The sequence below is a fragment of the Metarhizium brunneum genome, chromosome 2, assembly GCF_013426205.1.
Source record: "Metarhizium brunneum chromosome 2, complete sequence".
NCBI classification, from domain to species: domain Eukaryota; kingdom Fungi; phylum Ascomycota; class Sordariomycetes; order Hypocreales; family Clavicipitaceae; genus Metarhizium; species Metarhizium brunneum.
The window spans coordinates 5,788,589-5,812,116 of record NC_089423.1 but is presented as its reverse complement, the minus strand read 5'-3'; the positions used below and the strand labels follow the sequence as shown (position 1 = coordinate 5,812,116).

The window sequence follows — 23,528 nt, the reverse complement described above, 5'->3', positions numbered from 1 at the left end:
TCTGATGGTCACAAAACAAATTTTTACTTACCGCAAACTGAGGCATTAGGAGACATGGCCGCATCAGAGACTTACTATGCCGGAATGGTATCGACTGTGAGATTTGGTACTATGAAAATATCTTTCTTATGGCAACTAAGCATCTTATCGTCAGTGTGTTAGAAATGCTTCCTTCCTATGTTGCTCTCATCTAATAATTAATTTGTCAGCAATGCTAAATACCCTTCGAACCGCTAAGCATCGCTACGGCTTTGCGCTTTTTCAATGCTTCTCCCGCCTCCTTCTATCCGCCCAGCGTGCCCTCATAACTTTCAAGAGTGCCCAAGCTATGAGCCTATATGCTACAATACATGCCGCCATACACGCAACATTGACAACCGGGTCGACATTAAAGTTGTACAAATCCAGCACCTCTTCACCTGTCTCGATGGGACAGCTTCCGCCCGGTAGCCGCTGCTCACTACTGCATGTAAACTTGATATGTCGAAACGAGTACGGAGCCACAGACCGGGTCGCGTATCGAATGGGGGACAGGTAATTGACCGCCTTGAACAAATCCGGCATGTTGATGGAAAGCAAGCCGGACATGGAGTTTGCCACAGAGAGCAAGATACCCATGATGTTGACTGCGAAGCCTGTATGTCCGAAAAGGGTATTGAACATGATTCCTAGGCTCTCTCCACAAGATACCACGCCGAAGCAGGCAAACACGCAGGCGAAGTACATGGTAACTGTTCTCGGAAGTCCAATTGCAAAGGTGCCCAAGACGCCAAATAGGAGACAACTAATGATTTCGAAGGGGACTTCGATTAATGTGTATGAGGCGAGGAAGGCCTCGACGCTATACACGCCGTCGTCATCCTCGCGGTAAAAGACGTCTCGTTCATTCGGATACACGGCGACATTTTGCAGCATGCCTACAAAGTAAAATGCTCCAATCTGCTGGACGAAGCCTATGCGGTTTTGAATGGCGTAGTAATCGTTGCCTACCGGTGCAAAGAAGAGCGTGAAGACGGCTGCGAGTCCGACAACCTGCATGGTGCGTGCCATGATGAGCCGCGGCTGTCTCCGAGTGTTGATGACGGCTCGCTCAAGCAGAAGTGGTAACGCTATGAAGATTGATGCACGTTTGCGCACGAGGGCTCCTAATTCCGCAGGCGTAGATACCTTGGCCTTGTTGAAAGACCGTCGAGTTGGCGGCGCTTGCGAGCCACTTGATGCTTGGCCCTCTCCTGCGGTGGCCAAGATACCTTTCGTCGTTGGCTTTTTCTCTTCACCATTCACATCCTCAATGGGAAATCCATGCAGCTTCTCGCTTGGCTCGTCCGCCTCTTGGATTTCAGATAGCCGCCGGTTCACCGTGTTGTCCAGTTCATCCGATCCGCCAGCGCTCCAGCATTCGATCAAAGTCTGTACTCGCGCACGACTCTCTGCTTCGCGATCATCCTGTTGAAGATCTATGGTAATCATATCCAGCGCAAAGTCTGCTGGGTTCGTGTGCTGGGGGCACTCGTATCCATGTCTGCCAAAGTATCCCAGCATTTGCTTCGCGGAGCCCGCATATGCCGGGAACCCTCCTCTTGCAAGAAGAAGCACGTTCCCAAAGTGTTTGAATAGGTCCGATCGAGCTTGATGTATAGTCAAGATGAGCGTCCGCCCCTCGTTCGCCAGCCCTTCCAGCACTTCCATGATGGAACTTGCGGTAAAAGCGTCCAAGCCAGAAGTTGGCTCGTCAAGAAGTAAGATTCGAGGATCCGTGAGAACTTGAACAGCAATGGAGACACGACGCTTTTCACCGCCGGAAATGCCCTTGATCATGTCGCTGCCAATCACGTTGTTGGCACAGTCCTTGAGGCCCATTTTCATAAGCACGTCTTCGGCGCGACGGTATTTCTCCTCGGTGCTCATAAAAGAAGGGAGCCGGAGTCCGGCAGCAAATCGCAAGGTCTCGCGTACCGTCAGGGACGGAAGCAGGGCGTCATCGTCTTGACAGACGTAGGAACAGACGGATCGAATGACCGAGTCGGAAGGCACGGCGCCGTTGAAGGTCAATCTTCCAGACGGCCGGTATTTGGTTCCGACCGAGTTTCGCAGTCGCAGAGCCATGGCGTTGAGAAGCGATGTCTTCCCACTTCCCGATGGACCCATGATGACGTTCAACACGCCCGCCTTGAACGTGGTTGAGACCGGATTTAAGATTGTCTTTCGGGGTAGCTTCTTGCCATGTATGTTTCTCTTGTCGAGGCCCAGGGCAAAGTCGTCGAGGCGCAGGTCGATGGCTCGGACTTCTGAAATAGACTGGGCTGTCATCTTCTCTTTGCCAGCGGACAAATCCGTGTCTGATGAACGTGCGCGGGCAATGGTCATTTCGACTTTTAGGAAGTGCAGTCCGAAGACGGATAGGCTGATAAAGAAGACTATGAAGGACGTGAGAATGATGATGGGGCGAGCTACCCAGTGGCCAGGAAAACCAAGCGATGCCATCACATAGTCACCGCTGTACTGGTTACAAGCTGGGTTCGATTGACCCCCTGGGAGGGGGCAGTCATAGAAATTGCCCTCGAATTCGTTTCCCGCGTATGCGCTGAAAGCGTAGAACTGTGGCAACAGTTAGCTGAATGTGGTAACGCAACGATGGCCAAGACTCACATTGTAGGCTGTCCACTTGATCCATCTGACATAGACGGGTATGGTGTTCACCTGAACAAACATTCCACAGGCAATGCTTTGAATCGTGTAGGCAAGATTGGCAATCAGACTCGCGCCGGCAAAGTGTCTGACTGCCACGACGCAGGTCATTGCACAACAAACAGACACATAGTGGTTGGCAAGGGTGATTGCGAAGAATATAAAGAACTTGCTCACTGTCCGCTCAAACCCAGCCAGGAAGTACACCAGCACAGAGAAGAGAAACGGCACCGGAAGATCCTCCGTGGGTAGTCTGGCCAGTCGCCTCGAGAGAACATACGGCAAGGCGTCGACACAATTGTCTGACGACTCTCTGTCGAATATCGGGATGTCGATGGTCATGCGGTACACCTCGAAGAGAAGTATCAAGTATCCCTGCAGACCGGCCGCCGTATAGAGCCCGCCCTCCCTGGATCTAATTCCGGCCTGGTCACGAGCGAGGTCGAAGAAAATGTAGCCCGTGACAATGCCCATGAGCACTGCTTCGATTATGGCAGCGGCCATGCCCAACGGGTCACGGTACGTCACCTTGAGGGTACGGTCCGTCAAGACTTGCAGCTGGCGAAGGAAGCTGGCATGGGTTTTCGCAAGGGAGCTTTGTTTACGGTTCCTGTTGTCGACAACTTGGAGGAGTGGCGGGTAGCGTTGGGCGCTCTCTTCTGCCCAGGCTGCCTTGAGGCCACGAACTCTGGCAATAGTATCAGCTTCAAGCTCGGGAGTCCGGTTATCGACAGCCGCAATGTCAATGATAAACTCGGCCGGGTTGACAAACGGCGGTAACGGGAACCCTTGGCTCGTGAACCAGGAAAGACAGTCCAGAATAGGACCTGCGTATACTGGACCGCCTTTGGACAATACCACCAAGTTGTCAAACAGGTTCCAAATCTCGGAGCGAGGTTGGTGAATGGTTGTAATGACTGTCCGGCCCTTTTGCGCAAGGGCCTTTAGAGTCCGCACAAGTTGAAAGGCGCTCGTAGCATCAAGCCCAGTCGTCGGTTCGTCCAAGAATAAAACAGAGGGATTGGCGAGGAGTTGCACACCAATGCTGACCCGTCTCTTCTCCCCACCAGAGCACCCTCGATATTGACTGTTGCCAATTCTGGTGTTTGCGCATTCCTTCAGTCCCAGCTCGCGAATGACCTCTTCAACAACACGACGTCGGTCCTGAGCAGACGTGGTCGAGGGAAGCCGGAGCGCCGCAGAATAATGGAGAGTCTCTCGCACAGTCAAGGTCGGGAGCAGAGTGTCCTGCTGCATGACGTAGGCGTGGCGGATGTTATGGACACCCATTTGACTGTTAAACACCACATGGCCCTTCTGATTTAGCCTTGGGCTGATGATGCGCTCGGCCATGGTGTTGAGCAGCGTCGTCTTTCCAGAACCACTTCCGCCGATGATGGCTGTTAGCGTTCCCGGCTGGAGATCGGCAGCAACAGACTCGAGAAGATGCTTGATACGCGGCGTGGTGTTGAACTTGGCATCGAATAAGTCCTGGTATGTAGCCGGTTCGAGCCACGACGGCGCTGTGTTCACCGACACGGAAAGGTCTCGAATCCGAACGTCCACGGCGGCGACATCGTCAAGAGACAGGTTGCCTGCGCCAGATACTGAAAAGCGTCTCTCATCAACACCAATTTCGTCTTTCTTATGGATTGAAGCCGTATTCACAGATGCTGGCTTTTCTGCTTTCTCCGCGTCAGACGTGGTCGACATGGTGTCTGGCAGATAGTCGGAGCCGGCGGTAGCCATGGCCAACTACCGTCAGCGTCGAGGCCGCCGTCTGCGCGGTGTTGACTTGTTATCGAACAGCAAACAATCTATGCTAGATGGCAAGTCGAAGACACATTGGTCCCGGGGCAGGCCCAAGGCCTTTAGTAATTCTTTAGTTCGGTCGGATTTTCCGTTTTGGGAACCCAATGGCCAACAAACTCCGCCGGCACCATTCCCAGTAGAAGTGTGACAACGACTGACCGACTCGATCAGAGTGATGAGACATGTGTGGTCGGTTTCTACATGTATTTACATGTTGCCTCGTCGTACAGCAAGGGTATACAAGGTTTTGTCAATGACATTGGTCACGATACGAAGTAGTTATGAAGCAACTCATTATACAGCCAAGGACAAACTGGAGTTGTTGCTAGACTCGGTCCACTTCGTCATTGCAAACCCCTCATGAGAAGGTCCAGGATTGGATCGTTATAACTTACCAGGATAGCAGGCCAACAAGACCCGCCCCTGCGATTTTCTTCGGGGACTCAGGCGAAGAGCCCTTTGACAGAGCTAATCTCGGCTAGAAGCTCAGCAACACTTGGCATTGACTTTGGGCCGGGTCTGGCTGCACCCGAAAGGCTAAAAATCCGCAGCGGTTCACTATCGGCCATGAAATTCTAACTTCTGGGGGTTCCGAGGGTTCCAGCCGAATGCTACGTCAAGTTCAAGGTTCCAGCCATGTGGCCTCTTTTCTGGAAACCAAGGTACATGACTAGATCCCAGGCGCCATATACATGTATGTATGTGTGATATATGGCCTGTCCTCGCCAACTTGCGGCAAACATTGAGTTGCTGCTGTACACGGAGCAGCTTCATCAAAGAGAGAAAACAGCTTTATGGATTTGAGACATGGGCGGTGGCGCTGGAACAAGCAAGTAATAATCTCACATCATCTGGCCAAGACCTGCAAGCCACCCAAACTTGGGTCCAATAGAAAGGTTGGGATGGCTGCCTCGCATTGAAAGCTGGAAGCGAAGCCCAGAAGCAACTTCGGCTACAGGGCCACGAGGGCAAAGGGCATCGATGGTCATCAGTCCCGCACGTATATGCACGGCTCATGCAGCAAACTCCGCTCAGAACACGGCATTCTCCTCTCCGACGGCCGGTCTGTTCTGCCGACTGGCAGCGTGCAGCGAAAATGGCACGCGCTGTGACGATTGCTGGGCAATTGCCCTGTGGTGCCGCCTACATTCGTTGACGGGTAACCGGGGTTAGGGTTTTCTGTAGTTCTCGACTGGTATAAGTTGCTGCCATTTCCACCAAAATCACCGACCATTCTACGCGCCGGCAGCAGCAAAGTCATTGCGCTCCATGATACTGACGGACGTACAAGTGGCGAGGACTTTTTTTGGCCGTATCCGACTTTAATGGATGAGAAAGCCAACCATGGCCGTACCCAGCACGACTCGACGTGTAGGGTAAGAAAAGATCAACTCCAGCCGCAATTTTCAAAGCCAAGTTTGACTCATGCCCCAATCCGAACAAAATTCACGGACGGTGCTAGTCTTGTCTATATCGTCGCAAGCGTATGCCGCCCTCGAGCTACAATGCCAGAAGACATCGCACAGAAAAACAGCTGTGCCATTTCACCTCCACGTTTGGAATCGATAGCGTCTGGGAAATCAGCCCGTGAATTCGCCACAACCAATAAATAGCAGCTGCCTTTGGACGTGATGACTTTGCCCGCTGTATACTTGGCCCAGCCACCAGTGGCTTTGTCGCGGAAGACTTGGCTCGAACTACCGATACCAAGAGCAAAGATTTTTGCAAACTTCCACCAGTAATAATCTGATGTCGCGTCATCTTATACCGAAAAAGCAGCGGGGTTCAGACCGCTTTACGCCTTTCAAGTGGCACACCCCGGATTCCCGTGGCTTGGGAATCTGGGGATCCCCACGTTTCGGGAACAAGGCCGGGAACTGTGACGCCGGCCCCGTCGTTTTTCATTACCCGACGGATGTCTTGGACATTGCAGAAGTATAAATGCGCGCCGGTCTCATGGTAGTCGATACCATGCGGATGCCGCCTGAGGCGACTTGAGACCATTTACCGCTGCAGGGCCAAGACAATGGATGCCGAAAAATGTAACCAGCTCGACAAGGGTGGAGATTATATCCAACATGAACTCAAACTTCCAAAAGTAGAAACCGTCAACCATCCTGACCCGAGCTTGTACATCGAAGCTTTGGAACGGTACCCCAGCGATGACTCTATCGACAAAGCTGCCGAGAGGCGCCTCGTTCGGAAGTTGGACATGAGGATTCTACCTTTATTGGGCATCTGCTACTTCTTCTACGTACGTGTTCCTGCAGTTGCGCAAAATCTGGCCTTTTCAACAAAAGACCGCGTGCTGACATGTCTCGGCCTGAAAACAGTATGTTGACAAGACCACCCTCTCCTACGCCGCCATCTTCGGCCTCAAAGAAGACCTCAACCTCCAAGGCACCCAGTATTCCTGGCTCAGCAGTTGCTTCTACTTTGGCTGGCTGGTCTGGGCCATTCCGTCCAACCTTCTCATGCAGCGCAGCCCACCAGCACATTACCTCGCGTTCAACATCTTCATGTGGGGAGCTCTCCTGATGCTTCAAGCAGTGGTACGCAACTTTGGCAGCCTGCTTGCCCTTCGCGTACTATCAGGTGCCTTTGAGGCCATTGCCGACCCGGCCTTTATGCTCATCACGTCCATGTACTATACTCGCGCGGAACAGCCGTCGCGAATCTCGGCCTGGTACGCATGGAACGGTATCGGCGTAGCTGGCGGCGGTCTGCTCGGTACGCCATACAAACATACTGACCAGCAGCTCTTGAAAGCCGGACAGCTAACAAGCATGTAGGCTACGCAATCGGCCACATCAAAGGAGCCCTAGCACCCTGGCGCTACGAATTCATCATCATCGGCGCCCTCTGCGCCTTCTGGGGCATTGTCCTCTGTCTCATGCTGCCCAACTCCCCCCGCACCATCTGGGGCTTCTCGCACGACGAGAAACTGATGATGATTGCGCGCATCAGGCGCAACCAAACAGGCATCGAGCAGCGACGGGTAAACTGGGCCCAGATCAAGGAGGCCTACCTGGATTACAAGACGTGGCTGTTCACGCTCCTCGGCTTCGTTGCGAACATCCCCAACGGCGGCATCTCCAACTTTTCAACGCTCGTCATCAAGGGCCTGGGATTCGACACGTTCCGAACCGCCCTTTTGGGGATCCCGCAAGGCGCCCTTGTTGTGGTTTGGATTGCCCTCGGCGCCGTAGCGAACAAGTACATGCCCGCGAATAGCAGGACGGTAGTTTGCGCCGCCTTCATGCTGCCCACCATTGCCGGTGCGCTGGGCTTCTTGCTCGCGCCGACGGATGCCTACGTCGGGCGACTCATTTGCTTGTCAGTGTCTTCTTTCCACTTCTGCGAACTACAAAAAAAACCCGTTGTAGCCGTGCACTAACTCTCGGCTAGTTACCTGACTGGCTCGTATCAGGCCTCGTTTGTCATTTCGCTGTCTCTGATAACGTCGAATACCGGCGGCCAGTCCAAGAAGATGATTGTCTCGGGAATGATTTGGTTCGGCGCGTGCATCGGCAACATTGCCGGCCCCTTTTTCTACAAGTCGGACCAAGCACCGTCGTACAGACTCGGCATCGGCTCCCTCCTCGTGGCCAACTGCGTAGAACTCTTGCTGTTTTTCGTCTTCAGATATGCGTTTATTTGGGAGAATCGCCGCAAAGAAAAGATTCGGGACGTGTTGCGGGAGAATGGGCAGCTCTTGGAGACGCTTAATGTCACGGCGTTTCAAGACATTACGGACAAGGAGAATCCCAATTTTGTATATGTATATTGAGTCCAAGGATGTGGAGGTGGCTGCGTGAGTCGCCAGCCATTCTGGCAGTTTGAGCATGCTTTCACAAACAATAGTGGCTCGCGCATCGGAAGCACCAGACATGGCATCGCAAATATAGTCGCGGTGTTCAATTTCTTTTCTCCCTTACAGCAATGAGAGATGTCTATCTAATGTATTTACAGGGTGAGCTTGACAGAAAAGATGCCTCGCTCAATGCTATTGACAAGAATATGGCCGCTCTGGAAGTAAGGGTAGACGGACCAGGCACCCTTGAAGACTGTCTCGCCACCCACGGCGTCATCCTCGGGGCGCACGTCGAAGAAGGCGACCTCCTCGAAGCCGGCGCCGGTGTTGTCCTGGGCAACAGAGGTGACGTTGACGACACGCAGGCCGGATGCGTAGTTGGACATGTAAGACAGCCCGTCGATGACGTACTGGTTGTGGTCGATGGCCTTGGCGGGACTCTTGTAGTAGCCGGTAAAGACGGGCTTGGACAAGTCGGCGGCATCAACAATGTACGTGGTGGTGCGGCCGTCGGCGGCGGCGCCGTTTTGCCTCTGCTCGTCGAGCTCGTCGTCGAGCAGCAGGTACCGGTGGTCAGGGCCCGTCGTCCACCCCTGATGAGTGTACGTGGCGCCCTGGTAGGGGGTGCGGGACAGAATCTTGGGAGACGAGCGGACGGAAAGATCGTAGATGGTGAGGGTGTCTTCGTTGTAGCCAAAGCAAATCTCCTTGCCCTTGTGTGCCGTGTCTGGGCCGTTGTACGTCACGCACTGCGCGTCGTGAACGTAGCCGTCGTCACCGGCACACCCAACGTCCTTGGGGTTCTTGGGATCAGACACGTCGACCATCCACAGGCCTGCTTTGCATTTGCCGTTGCGGGCGGTGCCAACGGCGTAAATGATGTTGTTCTCTTCGTGGGCCACAATGTTGTGGCTGCTGCCGAAGCCGTTAAAGTGCGCGGCCAAGTCTTTCTTGACGTCAAAGGTGGGCGGGTTCTTGGGATCGACCGTCAGGAGCTTGGTCAGGTCAAAGATCTGAAGGCCGTGGTTGGGAGCCTCGGAGCCGATGTAGACGTGGTCACCAATGACTTTCATGTCGCGCCAGGTAGAGCTGTCGGTCTGCGTGGGAAGCCGTCCCAAGCTGACGAGGCTGCCGTCCTTTAGAATCTCGACAAAGGCAGATCCGTCGGTTTGACCGACAATACCAAACTCTCTGCCGGTGGAAGACGTCCAGCCTATCAATGAGAGAGCTGGTCAGCAACCAAGTTCCTGACAAAGCAAATCGGGGCTATGTAGCCCGCGAGGGAAATTGTCATGTTTTCAAGATGGACAAGCGAGAGAAAAACTTACCCCAGACATCATTGCCGGCACGAGTTTGACTGCCCAGGTCCTCGTGGCGCAGGAAACCCTTTAGATCGACGCTCTTGCATGAGTACTCGCCGGCTTTGCCATTGGAGCAAGGGGAGGCAAGCTGGAGTTTGTAGCGGCCTTCGTCGAAGACACCCTTTGCAATATCCTGCTCCCGCTCTGCAATCTTGACGCTCTTCATCTCCTCCATGGAAACGGCCAGGGGGGCGTCAACAGCCGCCAGGCTCTGGGCATTGGGGGCAATAAAACGCTCCGCCGTGCTGGTGCTGGCCAGCATGGCAAGGATGACGGACCTTGCGGATGCCTTCATGATGAAACTGCCAATGGACTATGGAGTAAAGGGGGTGGAAGCCACAATGAGAGTGTTTGAGCACGATATGAGCAAGAATTCACTAGCTTGAAGAGTCGACAACAGACTCTTTATACCTCGTCCTCGCCGTACTTAAGGCTCCATGAGTTTCCAACCTGCTCCTTTCGGTCCGCCTACACTCTCCGGAGACAAATCGACTAGACCCGACGGTATTCCGCACTTTTGCTTCTCTACTTTGACAAAAAGTCCATGAACCGCAATGGCCTGCAGCGGCGTCTTGTCTTGGTAAATTAACCGGCGAACCGCAGAAAGAATTCGAGCCTTGGCCGATGGACTATCCAGGAAGGTTGCAACGAGAACTCTCATCGCGCTGCCCAAGGGGAAGATATGGAAAAAGTGGAATACCATGTTGTGAGCCACTTGACCAGATCTGCACAGCAAAAGGTCCGCGTGTCGAACTTGTTTCATGGCTGGAGATGTTGGGGATGGGCGCACAAGGAGGGCGGATTCGGGCCACGACAAGACACGAAAGGGCACACCGTGATCTCGTATGTATATCGAGGCTAAAAGGCTCCGCTCCAAATGCCAAGCCGGCCCGTGTCCATACAGTATAAGAGATAAACGGCCCGTTGGCGATAGAGTTCGCAATCGTGACGGTGGTTGACGACAGCGGGCCGGACCCTCTCTCTCATCTCTGATCTCTCACAAAGATGCATAGATGAAAAAAAGACGAAATGAACTGGACGCTTGGATGGCTCCATCGCCCTATCCCGAGGAGGCAGCTGCGATGGGACATGGACGTTGCCAAGGCCGGACGCCTTGATAAGGTTCAAGGTGTGAGTTGTAACTTGTCGGCCTGCCTGTTTCTGCCAAGTCAGTCAACTCGTCTGGGTTGCGGTGGAGACGCTACCCCAGGCTTTAAGTCGTTTACGGCTTTGTGGTTACGTGACTACCAGACATGTAAGGTTCAAGGTTAAAATCAAAGTGGTGGGAATTAAATGCCCCATGACTGGACTTCTGGAGCGATTGGTGGATCTTCCAAGTTCCAAGCTCCATGTTGCAGAGACGCACCGTCTCGAGTCTCTGACTCTTGAGTATGGACTATGAAGGTCGTCAACTGGTGCCTCGTCGACGGTCGTTCCTTCTCTCTCGACCGAGACTGGCTACTCCCGGGCTCATGTTGCAGGGAACAGGAAAGTGCACAGCCATATGATGAAAGCTGCGGCTTCCTTTTCGGCCATGTTGATTGCATTGAATGAGCTAGTGTACATGCGTGGAATCGGCCCTCGTTTATGTTGCATTGAGCCGCCACCCAGCATCTCGGCCAAAGTCGCCTCATGAGCTGGCATTTACCATCGGAGCCTGCAGGAGTTACATTGTCTCAGATACAAAAGTCATTCACGTGAGCACGCAATGCGCTCATTTCGAGCGCTACACGTACACAGCCAGCAATCTTCGTATGCCTTGGTCATGGTCAAGACTCAAGACCACCATCACGCCTTCAACTCGGCAATACCATTTATCGGATGAGTATGCGCCGTGGACTGCTACGGGAGAGGGGGGCCGGTGCTATTACGTACAGACACCAGCGAAGATGGATGCCAAGGCAACGACGGTCTTAGCCGCTGCTCCCGAAATGGACCATTTCGACATGTTTGCCGAAAGTCTCGATGAGGTTTTTATCAAGGTGTCGATAGCGCAACTATCCCTGGCCATCACCGACATTATCACCATGGCGTCTGTACACAGCCATGCCACCGCCTGCTGCGGCGTGACGTATTGCACAAACCAGCAGCCATTGTCGCCCTAAAAACGACTTTGCAATTGGCCGGATGACGCTGGCCGTGACTAAGAAGATGGTATATTGAATAATGGAAGAACCCAGGTGGAGCAGACAGTCCTAAATGCCCAATATGGCTGGATTCGGAAGCAATCCGAACAGGTCCATGGACGTTTTCCAACTCGGCGATGATGACAGGGGCTACTAGCAGGACCAGCGAGCAAGGAGAATGGTAGGTTATTAAGCCAAACAAACCATGAATGAAACGAAAAGAGGTTGAAACATGAAGAGCATTTATCGTGATTAGTAACATGACACACATGTGCATAATGTCTGACCCTTCCCGGACATGTCTTTCCGACTAGCGCCCTACCTGAAGCTCAATGGCAATGTCATAACAAGTGGAATTCAAAGGGCACATATAAAAATCCAGAAATTCTCCCTAAACCACAACGTGGCAGTAGTTTGGCAGTTGGCAGCCGCATGTGTATCATGTGGGTGATGCCGACCCAAGTTGTTCCCAAATAGCACAGGGAACAGCGCTTGCCGTCGCATTGTTCGGCATCAGTACAGTATGACTTGACCGTCTCGACGTATCTGTTGAACCCGATTTTTTCTCATGTTGGCCTTGTAACAAATTTACTATTCTACGAAGACACGGCAACCAGGGCAGCCTGATTTTGCTACTACTTGTGCCAGCCGCTGCGGTGCTCTGTTTGTTACCCTAAAGACTGCACAGACAACTGCATATATTCGCATCATCTGTGAAATACATGCCTCCCATTCAAAAAGCAAATCTGTGAATTTGCGTTTATGAGTGCTAAATACACTTGGGCTGCAAGTACGGCATGTCCATGCCGCCTGTTACTACCGTCACTGGGAATTGGACTGAATTCTGGCTGTCCGCGTAGTGTTAGTGCTCACTATCCTCGCGTTTCGGTTCCAGGACGACGCAAATTTAAGAATTAACCATGGATTTTGGCTCTGGCTTTCATATTACCATGCATTCCAGTTATCGCGGACTAGGGTATTTTGGTCACCGAGTAATCTTACTCAATCTCGCCATGTAAGCCACGAGGTTACTGTAGTCACGTCGAAATGCCCCCAAGATGACCATCTATCATATCCGAATAGGAGAAAACTATAATCTTTGCCATATCCAGCTTATTGGGCATTGCCGTAGCAGATGCGCGTGGGAAAAGTATCAAGCACCCGACGCGCACTGCAATCCGAGTCGGCGCAAATCTTACATGCTACAACCCAAGTCGGTGCAAATGATCATCCGGATTTATAACCCTCGTCGTCGTCGTCCGACGCGCATCTTCCAACGCAGGAAGAACCTTGAATTAAACGAGCAAAAGCTAGAACAAAAAAATTAAATTGGTGGAGGCTTAGTCCGTTCTGACGTAGGCTCACCGTTAAAAACTCGTCAGCAACTACCAAAACGAGGCTTGGTGGCTGCCTCCTGTCAGAGCATCCGTAGGGCTGGAAAGCTTCGATCAGAGGGGACCCGCCAACCAGGAACGATGTCGAGACGCACATGTGCATGCATGTTGTAGAAGCTGACGACTCCATGTTCCCATCTTGCCATGGGTTTCGTGGAGCAAGGGTCAATTGGTGGCGTCCAGCGAGCACGTTGCCACGGTGGAGCCTAACTGCCGCCAGACCCATCCTTTCCGTCTAATGTGGCCATTCATATGCTGCCGAGACCACGCGTTTCCCTATTCAGATAGCTAAGCGAAAGCGAAGCCAAGAAGAATATTACTCCTTTGGGAACTTGATTCGACAGGGCAGCGTCAAGGGTTTGGGTTTGCTCCAAGCGAAAGCGAGCATGTTTTGATGCATCATGATTCCCGACGAGGCTTTGCTTCGCATTGATGGCGCGTCTGCGCGTGCACATCGTGAAAGTTGTAGGGCTTGACCGTCGAGTCATGGAGCATAACGATGCAGCAACAACGGCCTGGCCGAACGCCCCCGACATGGAGCTTATACGCGTGCCCGTTGAGCTCTCCAAGAGAGCAACAGGTACGACGCCTATTATATATTCCATGAACCGCCTCCAGATATTCCCACTGGACAAAGAATAGCACCAGACGCGTCAAGAAAACCCGCCACACCAAAACTACCAGGCGACCAGCCACCTTCTCCCTCGAAGCCGTTCCCAGCCAGGCCTCTCATACCAAAGCCTCAACATCTCGACATGTCGTCCTCCGATCTACCAGACCACCGGATCAGCTTTGGCCCCGACGCCAACTGCACGCTCTCCACATGTCCCATCGAAGCCAGCGTCTACCAGTACCGTCCATCGCTGCCCGCAAACTCCGTCTTGCTCGCCCTCTTCGCCCTCGCCCTCGCCGTCCACGCCGTGCTCGGCATCCGCCGCCGAACCTGGGGCTTCATGGCCTTCATGATAGTCGGGTGCCTCGTCGAGATTGTCGGGTACGCAGCCCGCATCCTCCTGTACAAGAACCCGTTCGACTTCATCGCCTTCCTCATCCAAATCATCTTCATCACCACCGGGCCCGTCTTCTACACGGCCGCCATCTACGTGACGCTGTCCAAGACGTGAGTCCCTGCCATCCATCTCTCTACATCATTCCACCTCGCTGAGACCCTTTGCCCGCGCTGCCCCTGTAGCATCAACTACCTCGCGCCGCAGCTTTCTCGGTTCAACCCCAAGTTCTTCTACTGGATCTTCATCCCTGCCGATCTGGTATGCCTCGCGCTGCAGGCCGCGGGCGGCGCGCTGTCCACTCAGACCAAGGGGTCGAGCGATACGGGAGTCAACATCACAATGGCGGGCTTGGTGCTGCAAGTCGTTGTGATTTTCGTCTTTGTCGTTGCCTTTGCAGACTACATGGTGCGGTATACTCGGCATCCCGGCACGCAGGCCCTGACGCCGAGAGTGCGGCTGTTCCTGTCCTTTCTGGGACTGGCAGTCGTCCTGATTTTGGGCCGGTCCGTCTACCGAGCGTACGAGTTGAGCAAGGGCTACCGGGGCTCGGATCTGATTACGGACGAGGGGTTGTTTATTGGTCTTGAGGGAGTGTAAGTGCACGACACCGACTGGGGGCTGTTGTAACTTGGGAGACTTGTTGGCTAACCCTGGTGTAGGCTGATTATTATTGCCGCATTCGCGTTGTGTGTTGGGCATCCAGGGCTGTTGTTCAGCCCCAAGGCGAATGTTGCTGGATCGAATTCTGCATCAGATGTTGAAAAGCAAGTGGCCGGGATCTAAAGTATGTGTGGGAGAGGAATGGATGGGTACGAAAAAGGCCAGGCTTGGGGGCTTGGCATCTGGCCCCTTTTATTTTGTATCTAGACATGCCCGGGCAAACAATAGATTAACATCACATTCGTCTCTTCTCGCTAGCAATTTTCTTGGCAACTTATACAATCATTAAACCGTCCATGTATACATTTTTATTCACCGACATGCTTCTCAGAGTCCTTGAACGCAGGCAGCTTGAATAGCCGCCTCGCATTATCCCTTCCAATCTTGGCCTTGTCGACCAAATTGATGGGCACGCCGTCGTACCAATCACACGCATCGGCAAAACACTCGAACGGATAGTCGATGGAGAACAGGATGCGATCGGCCCCAACCTCGGCCATGCAAAACTGCAGAGTCGTCGTGGAGAAGTGTCCGCTGGTGGTGATCCAGATGTTCTGCTGGAAGTACTCCCGGATGGTCTTCTTGCAGTCCAGGCCCAGCGGCTTCTTGACGTCCTCGAACCAGTGGTTGATGCGCCACATGTCGAAGGGGATGTGCTCTCCCAGGTGGCCCAGGACAACCTGCAGTTTGGGGTGGCGGTCAAAGACGCCGTTGGTCACCATGCCCAGGACGTGAAGGGACACGCCTTGGGCGAAGCTGAGAGGGGGGCCGATGAGCCACTTGCGCTTCGCCCAGAGCTTTTCGTGGAGCGAGCCAGTGGGATTACGCGGGTGCAGGTAGAAGGGGACGTCGAGCTCCTCGACGGTTGACCAGAAGACGTCCCATTCGGGGCCGTCGTAGAAGATCATGTCATCTTCGCCGGCCCGTTGAGTGTCGTTGACGAGGGCGCCCTTGAAGCCGTATTGGGTGACGCAGCGCTTGAGCTCGGTGGCTGCTTCTTGGGGGTTGTGCATGGAGAGGGTGCTAGTCATGTTTAGCTTTGTCGAGACTTTCTTTCAATTCAATCCCCAATCAACGGTCCATGACTTGGGCTGATATGGAGAGGGAGAGAAGGACTTACGCAAAGGCTCCAAATCGATCGGGGTGAGTCTTAATGGCAGCAGCAACATAATCGTTAATCTCTACGGCCAGAGCCTGAGCCTCCTTGGGGTCTGAGACGTCTTGTACTCCGGGAGCAGTGTATGAGAGAATCGTATAGCCAACCCCATGCTTGTCCATGTACTTGATGCGGATATCAGTAATGTCCGTCATCTCGGCGGCATGCTTGTCTGGGTTCACGGCAAACAGGGAAGCCCACCATCTCGTCTTCTCATGAAGGCGAGGGAGGGCGAAAGCCTCCTCAAGAGCAACCTTTCCGTGCATTTCTGGAAACAAGGGCAAGAGCAATTGGATTGCTAAAAATATGTAGACTGGGTGAGGCAGCAGCTACAAAAGCACAGGAACCAGAAGGGCACGAATCTTTATAGCTGGGTCCATGTTTTCTCGGCCTAAAGCAGCTCCGATGCCGACGCCGGGCCAGGACGGCAGTACTGCATTAGATGTTTCAACCAAGGATGCATGAGCGTTCAACGGGCATTTTGGGCGTCGTGTAAGCGACCACACCTGTTTGAACCTGACGTGGAGGGGATGAATGATGAGTGTGGGATTGTGACGGCACTGGGAAGCTGCGAAATCGAGGGGGCGTCGCGGGGCATCGCGGAGCACAGACCCACTCGCGCGTCGTACCAGACAGTATCCGCCAGCCAATGCGGGGCATTTTGTACGGCAGGCCGCGTGGAAAATACGGTGCGACTATGAGCGGCAAGCACGGCTGACGATGGGAGCCGCGGTGGTTGAACTGTCAATCACTGCCGTCGCACCAACCCTAACCCTGACCCATCTTAACAACCGACAGGCACCCAAAGCACAGTGACGCGCAAAATCCGACGGCCACACGCGCTCCGGCCACGAGACAGGTGGTAAGTAGCTTGTGGTTGAACTCTCCAAGTATTTGAACTAACTACGATATTTGTCAAAAAGTGACATGTAAAGGGCGTTACAAAGAGACTCGATTAATAATTCGATTCGTGCTTCCGATGTTGGCTATGTCGCACCGCTGCCTTCGGAATATCGAGTTGTGGATACATCAAAGCGGCCCAAAGTCCAGCTCCCGGGCGACCCGGCCTCGGATGATTCCCGTGATGGTAACAAACTGAAGCGCTCATCAAGACGAGAGTCCTCCTGGCCCCCAAGCTCCATTGGAACACTCGTCTCTGTCGGTACCATCAACAAACACCTGCACCATGGCCAATTCATACCAAGCCCTCTACCCAGGCGACATGGCCGTCTCGCCGGAAATCGTCCAGTTCTTTGAGGACTTTTACCGTATATCAGACATTCCCGGAGAACACGATCAATACGTCGATCAATTCACACAGGATGCCATCTTCATTCTCGCTTCCAAAAAGTCACATGGGAAACAAGGTTTGTCCCCCCATTTCCTCCAGCAGCATCGACTGCATCTAAATCATGCCCAGAAATCCTGGCCACAAGAATCGGCATGTGGTCCGCAGTAGCGTCTCGCAAACACACCGTCCACAAGGTGTTTCCTTTTTCTAACGAGTCCAATGAATTCATGCTGTACGGATCTGTGGCCCTTGGATTGCGCAACGGTGCGCACGCGGATGTGGATTGGGCTGCGAGAGCAGACATTGTCAAGTCCGCGGATGGTAAATGGAGGATGAAGTTTTATCAGGTTTACCTAGTACGTTGACTGCCGCGGCCACAATCTAGGCCAGTCTTGTTTCTTTGTACTCACTCGTGACACAGGACACGGGGGCGATTACATCACCCGCCAAATCGTAGAACAAGAAGTACAGGTATATGGGCGATGCTCAAAACCTGAGTGTATACGAATTTGTTTCTTTTATGCTTGAGATGCTTGACCAGTGCTACGAACAGCTTCAGCAAAGGCGCCTACCAAATCTTCCACTTCCGGCGCCGCCTCAATGCAATGCCAATGTCCAACGTCAGCCAGTATCTCGATTCGTTTTTTGAGTCCGGCCTCAACTCCCCAACTGCGAATATTTCAGAAAAACGGCCCTACAAAGTCGCATCCCAGGGAGCCACGAGCGTGTACGTACCTGTTCAGAATGTCCTGGGACCCGGTGAGCGGAGCGGTTTTGTCATGCGAGCCAGCAATGATAAGTAGTGGACACTTGATGTCCTCGTACCGCGGCCGTTTTGCGTTTGCAATTGTTCGACAGAGCGACTTGTATCCCTCTCCTGTCTGGGCCAGCAAGAGGGCTCGGATAAAGGCCTTCTGTGTAGTTGTTGCTTTGGGACCTGTAGCCGCGAACGGAACCACGTTTGCTACGCCTTCCATCCCCTCTGCGGGCAACATCAATATTAGAAAGGCATGTTGGGAAAGAATTCGTCGACTTGTGCTCAGTTCTTACCATTCTCGACAAGCTTAATGCGCGCGTCGAATACATCTGCCAATGCCGCTGAAGGATTCACAGGCCCGATAAGGATGACTCCCAAGATGTCCAAGCGAAGAGCTAATTCACTAGCTATTATAGCTCCCATGGAATGTCCAACGACAACGATGCGTTTCACATCAAGCTCGAGGGCTGCGATGAGAGCCACTGCCGCGCCGCATATTGCTTCCCCGTCGCTGTCGCCCCCCCTGTATGGCGATGAGGCACTTCCTACATGAGGTCAATTTACACCATGTTGCGGGAAGATACAATGACATTGTTGAGGCGGCATACCTGGAGTATCAAATGCGAGGCACGAGAAGCCCTTCTGTACCAAGCCTGGAATAATCGACGCGTAGAATGAATTGCTCGACCCCAGCCCATGGATGAGGAGCAAAATTGGCCCCTCGCCTGCCGGACTCCAGCTGTAATACAAGTCTTGATTGTTAATTTGAATCGCAGGCATCTTTACTTTCAAAACTCAGAGGCGGGTCTGCGACAGCATTTCAACCGCTTCAACCGAAGACGTCTGGTTCGATTAATAATAACTCGAGCCGAAGCAAGGCGCCGGCGTAACAGCACGTCCCCAGCTCCAACAATAGTACCGACATCATGACATGCAGTATCATCCGATTGAGTTTCTGCTGTGGAGCTTGTCGGAAGAAACTCGACCCCATCGGAACTTGGGCATCTCACAGAGTCACAGCCACGTCAACGTGCGCAACACCATGTAATTGTACACCAATAATCCGACCCTCGCAAGTCACAGCCTGTGGTTCGCCAAGAAATCCCCAGGCACATTATTTATCAGGCAACGAAACTACGGGCCCAGGCGACATGTAGCCGTCTGAAAATTTAACTTTCCCGGCCCATTACTTGCAAGTTGAAACCGTTGACCTTTACCAATCATAACCGATCACCACCAACACCGCGGCCAAAGAGAACCCCGACGACACACGCCTAGCCATGGGCTCCAAACACACCCCGTACAGCTCTATAGCCGAGACGTCCAGAATCCTGGATTTTCTACTGCCCTTGTTCGACCATGTTTCCCTCCCGGCACAGGCGAGAAATAAGCGTGCAAATGTGCGCTTCACAGGCACCAGAGACCAGCCATATTTCCCCATCCCCTTTAAAGAAACCGAGCTCGCAGCTGCACTAAAAGCCGTAGAGGGATGCGTGGCCTCCGCCCTGGCAGATGAGAAATTCGGCCAGGAACAACGGGACAGACGGATCGTCGTGGACCAGGAGAAGACGACGGCATTCTTGTTCCAGACTTACCTGGCGAGAGTCGGGGGACTAGGAAAGCTAGACAAGGGAGTCCGGGCGCTTCTGAAAGGTGAGAAGGGAGCGCGAGCGGCCAAGAAGCCGCGTCAAGTTTTGAGCTCAAGCTGAGGGAGAGGCCCAGACACCGACCTGCTGCAGGCGCAGTCCAACCCGTACCGGCGCATGTCGGCGAATCTGTACGAGACCGCCGAAAGGGGCGAGTACTATCACATCCACGGATCTCTGGAGGCGTCGACCACGCTGAAAATGATTGGGCTGGAGCCGCACCGTCCGGACCTGGAGTCGCATCAGGACATTGTCAACACGATCGAGCCGGCGGTGAGGAAGCACACCGTCGAGCAGCTGGAGGCGATGAATGCCCGGCACCGTCAAGCTGGCGTCAAGGCGTTTCGGCACGACGAGTTTCTGCAGACTCCGCACGTGAGTGTACTGGCGTCGCCGTGTCTTGTTCTTACATGTGCCGCGGGTGCTGACGACGGCCGCAGGGCAGAGAAAACTGGTCACTGCCGCCCTGGTCGGTCGAGAGCCTGGAGACGAGCACGCCCAGGGTGCCGCTGCCGAGCACCGGCGACAGGAGGATACTGTCGGGCATCAAGGTCCTGGACCTGTGCCGCATCATCGCGGGCCCGACCATCGCGCGGATCCTGGGCGAGTACGGCGCAGAGGTGCTCAAGGTGACGAGCCCGAATCTGAGCGACGTGCCGTTCTTCCAGGTCGACGGAAACATGGGAAAGCGCACCGCGGCGCTGGATCTCAAAACGCCAGGGGGCCGGCGGGCGTTCGAGGAGCTGTTGAGGGATGTCGACGTCGTCGTCGACGGATACCGGCCCGGCGCCATGGAGAGGCTCGGCTACGGACCGAAGGTCCTGGCGGACATGGCGGCCCGGCGAGGCAGAGGCGTCGTGTACGTCAACGAGAACTGCTTCGGGTACAAGGGCGAATGGGCAGGCCGGCCGGGCTGGCAGCAAATCGCCGACTGTGTAAGTCGGCCCATCCCCCTTCGAGTCTTGGGCCTCACGGCACTGACAACACGCAGGTCACGGGCGTCGCGTGGGAGCAAGGGCGCTTCATGGGCCTGGACGAGCCCGTTGTTCCGCCGTTTCCCATCTCCGACTACGGCGCCGGCTGCATCGCCGCCATCGCCGCCTTGACGGGCCTGTATCACCGCGCGACAAGGGGCGGGTCATGGCACGGCATGGCCTCTCTGTTACACTACGATCTGCTCCTGTTCAAGGTCGGCCTGCTCCCGCGGCACGTCCAGGAGGAGCTCCGACGACAGGCCGGGCCCGAGTTTCTCGGCTTGCGCCACGCCCACAGCGTCGAGCAGATTTCGGGCACGGCTCTGAGACGCATGCGGCAGCTGTTTCCCGAGTTTGTAGATGACGCCAGGTACTTGGACCACTGGTATGCGGAGGGATACAAGGCGAATGTATCTGTGGTTTTGCCCGTGGTGGAGATTGAGGGCTTGGATATCAGTTTTCAGAGGGCGAGTCGGCCCAATGGAAGCAATGAGGCGAGTTGGGATGGTGGCGACGGCGGTGAGGAAGGGGATTGTAGAATAGCGGCCAGTTAGGTATTTTACGTGATGGCGGTTACGCCTAGGATAAATGTGTTTGGCCAGCTACGAATTGGCGGTAGTCATGACTTGATTCAATGTCAATGGCAAACAACTTGTGCCAGACGTAGCAATACGGATTGGCCAGTGAGGTGCTTGCTATTTACAATGGATCATGTCCGTATGCTATCTCTTTAGCTGCCCAATGGCTCGTGGAGACTCGCTTACCTAAGAAAATTGTATGGCAGAAGAGACCTCACGAGCCATTGCTTCGATCTTGGCCCTATTAATGTCTTGATCCACATTTTGCTTTGCTCAAGTTAAACTTAACCTTGAACATGCTGGCCACCGGATTCGAATGCTGCCGACAGACAACCCGCAAAACACAAGCGGGCGGGTGAAGCACCGCACCTGGACACCAGTGCCATTGCCCCCAGGTCACATCCGATGCCATCGGAACATGTCAAGCGGCGTTTCCCCAACTTTGGTGGCGCCACCTGCAACTTTGTGGGGTTTGCCGACGCATCGCGCCCGAGTCAGGGGACATGACTGCGACATCTGGACCCTCATCGAGCCAGAACATACATACCGACCGAGGCTGCTTCTGTCCGGTTGCTTTGATCAATGACGCCTGTGATTAGTCGTCGCTGTGTAATGGATGACTGACGGGCAGCTCGGGTCTTTGGCAAACGCAGTGGTCTGATGGCAACGGCAACCCCAGCTTTCTATAACCATCCCCGCAAAGTTCAAACCATTGATCCGATATAAAGGACACAATCGTCCGCAAGCTCAAGCCGGCCCAGCTCTTGCTTACAATTTCCTTGCGCTGCATTGGCCCACATCAAAACGACTTCCCAAGTTCCTGTTACACCACGGTGACCACGCCGTGATATCAGATACACCATACCACACACCACATCCATGTCGTCCAACCAACAAAACGGCGCCGTCTTGGGCCGAGAATTCACCCAGAATGTCATTGACGCCATGGGGCCCAAGACGAGCCCTCGGCTGCGGCAGGTTATGGGCGCCCTGATCTCGCACATCCACGACTTTGCGCGCGAGGTGCAGCTCACCACCGACGAGTGGATGGCCGGCGTCGAGCTGATTAACGAGGCAGGGCGCATGAGCAACGACAGGCGCAACGAGGGACAGCTGCTCTGCGACGTCATCGGCCTGGAATCGTACGTCTTTCATTTCACGAATCAATTGATCAATCCCATCCATGCTAACGGCTAACCTCACCCCAGCCTCGTCGACGACATCACCTTCACCACCGCCATCCACAGCGCCAACGGCCTCACGGCATCTGCAATCCTCGGCCCCTTCTGGAGACACGACACACCGCACAGGGACAACGGCACCACCATCACCTTTGACACGCCGCCCGACGGACAGGTCGTCTACATGCACGGCAAGGTGACCGACGTCACGACTGGGAAGCCGCTGCAGAATGCCTCCGTCGACGTCTGGCAAGCATCCACCAACGGTAATACCACTTGACCTTGTCCCTTCTCTCCCATCCGCCTCAGACCGCCAACTTACACGCGTAGGCCTTTACGAGCAGCAAGACGACGACCAGAAGGAGCACAATCTCCGCGGCGTCTTCCACACCGACGCCGAGGGCTGCTACTCCTTCTACTGCCTCCGTCCGACGCCCTACCCGGTGCCCATGGACGGGCCTGCGGGAAAGCTGCTCGGCATGATGGACCGCCAAGTGTTTCGCCCTGCGCACATTCACCTCATGGTATGTATCATGTACCCTCGCTCCTTGCGCCTGCGCCTGCGCCGCTGGGAACGAGAAGAATCTCGTCATCTAATGCGAAAGAGCAGGTCCAACAAGAGGGCTACAAGTCCTTGACTACCCAGATCTTCGACCACAAGTGCAAATACCTCGACAAGGACTCCGTGTTTGCCGTCAAGGACGAGCTCAAGGTCGAGTTTGTGCCGCGAAAGGGCGACCCGCAAGCCCCCCTCGAGCTGGAGTACAATATTACGCTGGCAAAGACGTCTTGAGGGAGGTGGAGGGAGGGCAGACAGGTTGCCGTGTGTCAACAAAATGCAAGGGGGATAAATTGCTGTGCAACGAGAGCGCCTTCTTTTTCGAAGTCATGGAACGCGTGGGAACCGGGCAGACTGTAACGTTAGCGATGAATTCATCTTCTTTCCATTCGGGCGGCATTGCCCCTGACATTGTCATGTTTTTTTCTTTCCAACTTGAGAGGCGTATAGTAGCTCAAAAAAGCGAGGGATCCGACAAAATAGCCAAAAACTCTCGTGAATACTATAGATGTATGCTACTT

General features: G+C 54.0%; 10 protein-coding genes across 10 annotated transcripts; 6 read left to right on the top strand and 4 right to left on the bottom strand.

The window, feature by feature from the left end:
- Positions 1-261: 261 nt before the first annotated feature.
- G6M90_00g047070 (uncharacterized protein) lies at positions 262-4,437 on the bottom strand (the record flags this gene model as incomplete). The annotated part of the gene is made up of 2 exons (XM_014689343.1): positions 262-2,598; positions 2,650-4,437. 2 exons carry the CDS (start codon positions 4,435-4,437, stop codon positions 262-264), a joined length of 4,125 nt encoding a protein of 1,374 aa, XP_014544829.1.
- Positions 4,438-6,526: 2,089 nt separating this feature from the next.
- G6M90_00g047060 (uncharacterized protein) lies at positions 6,527-8,290 on the top strand (the record flags this gene model as incomplete). Its single annotated transcript, XM_014689342.1, has 4 exons — positions 6,527-6,754; positions 6,834-7,230; positions 7,293-7,836; positions 7,909-8,290. 4 exons carry the CDS (start codon positions 6,527-6,529, stop codon positions 8,288-8,290), a joined length of 1,551 nt encoding a protein of 516 aa, XP_014544828.1.
- Positions 8,291-8,466: 176 nt separating this feature from the next.
- On the bottom strand, positions 8,467-9,970 carry G6M90_00g047050 (uncharacterized protein; the record flags this gene model as incomplete). The annotated part of the gene is made up of 2 exons (XM_014689341.1): positions 8,467-9,527; positions 9,643-9,970. The coding sequence occupies 2 exons, from the start codon at positions 9,968-9,970 to the stop codon at positions 8,467-8,469; spliced, it is 1,389 nt and encodes a 462-aa protein (XP_014544827.1).
- Positions 9,971-11,564: 1,594 nt separating this feature from the next.
- G6M90_00g047040 (uncharacterized protein) lies at positions 11,565-11,780 on the top strand (the record flags this gene model as incomplete). The annotated part of the gene is made up of 1 exon (XM_066130423.1): positions 11,565-11,780. The coding sequence occupies one exon, from the start codon at positions 11,565-11,567 to the stop codon at positions 11,778-11,780; it is 216 nt and encodes a 71-aa protein (XP_065986565.1).
- Positions 11,781-13,950: 2,170 nt separating this feature from the next.
- On the top strand, positions 13,951-14,988 carry himE_2 (Efflux pump himE; the record flags this gene model as incomplete). The annotated part of the gene is made up of 3 exons (XM_014689340.1): positions 13,951-14,315; positions 14,388-14,798; positions 14,865-14,988. 3 exons carry the CDS (start codon positions 13,951-13,953, stop codon positions 14,986-14,988), a joined length of 900 nt encoding a protein of 299 aa, XP_014544826.1.
- Positions 14,989-15,173: 185 nt separating this feature from the next.
- On the bottom strand, positions 15,174-16,287 carry DBD23 (2,3-dihydroxybenzoate decarboxylase; the record flags this gene model as incomplete). The annotated part of the gene is made up of 2 exons (XM_014689339.1): positions 15,174-15,888; positions 15,986-16,287. 2 exons carry the CDS (start codon positions 16,285-16,287, stop codon positions 15,174-15,176), a joined length of 1,017 nt encoding a protein of 338 aa, XP_014544825.1.
- A 920-nt stretch (positions 16,288-17,207) lies between these two features.
- Positions 17,208-17,769, top strand: G6M90_00g047010 (uncharacterized protein; the record flags this gene model as incomplete). Its single annotated transcript, XM_014689338.1, has 3 exons — positions 17,208-17,388; positions 17,442-17,668; positions 17,734-17,769. The coding sequence occupies 3 exons, from the start codon at positions 17,208-17,210 to the stop codon at positions 17,767-17,769; spliced, it is 444 nt and encodes a 147-aa protein (XP_014544824.1).
- Positions 17,770-17,830: 61 nt separating this feature from the next.
- Positions 17,831-18,849, bottom strand: G6M90_00g047000 (uncharacterized protein; the record flags this gene model as incomplete). The annotated part of the gene is made up of 4 exons (XM_014689337.1): positions 17,831-17,981; positions 18,048-18,294; positions 18,363-18,614; positions 18,678-18,849. 4 exons carry the CDS (start codon positions 18,847-18,849, stop codon positions 17,831-17,833), a joined length of 822 nt encoding a protein of 273 aa, XP_014544823.1.
- A 500-nt stretch (positions 18,850-19,349) lies between these two features.
- On the top strand, positions 19,350-21,243 carry smtB (Succinyl-CoA--L-malate CoA-transferase beta subunit; the record flags this gene model as incomplete). Its single annotated transcript, XM_014689336.1, has 4 exons — positions 19,350-19,722; positions 19,792-20,090; positions 20,156-20,650; positions 20,707-21,243. 4 exons carry the CDS (start codon positions 19,350-19,352, stop codon positions 21,241-21,243), a joined length of 1,704 nt encoding a protein of 567 aa, XP_014544822.1.
- A 903-nt stretch (positions 21,244-22,146) lies between these two features.
- Positions 22,147-23,241, top strand: HQD2_2 (Catechol 1,2-dioxygenase; the record flags this gene model as incomplete). The annotated part of the gene is made up of 4 exons (XM_014689335.1): positions 22,147-22,409; positions 22,476-22,714; positions 22,779-22,972; positions 23,059-23,241. The coding sequence occupies 4 exons, from the start codon at positions 22,147-22,149 to the stop codon at positions 23,239-23,241; spliced, it is 879 nt and encodes a 292-aa protein (XP_014544821.1).
- Positions 23,242-23,528: the final 287 nt, after the last annotated feature.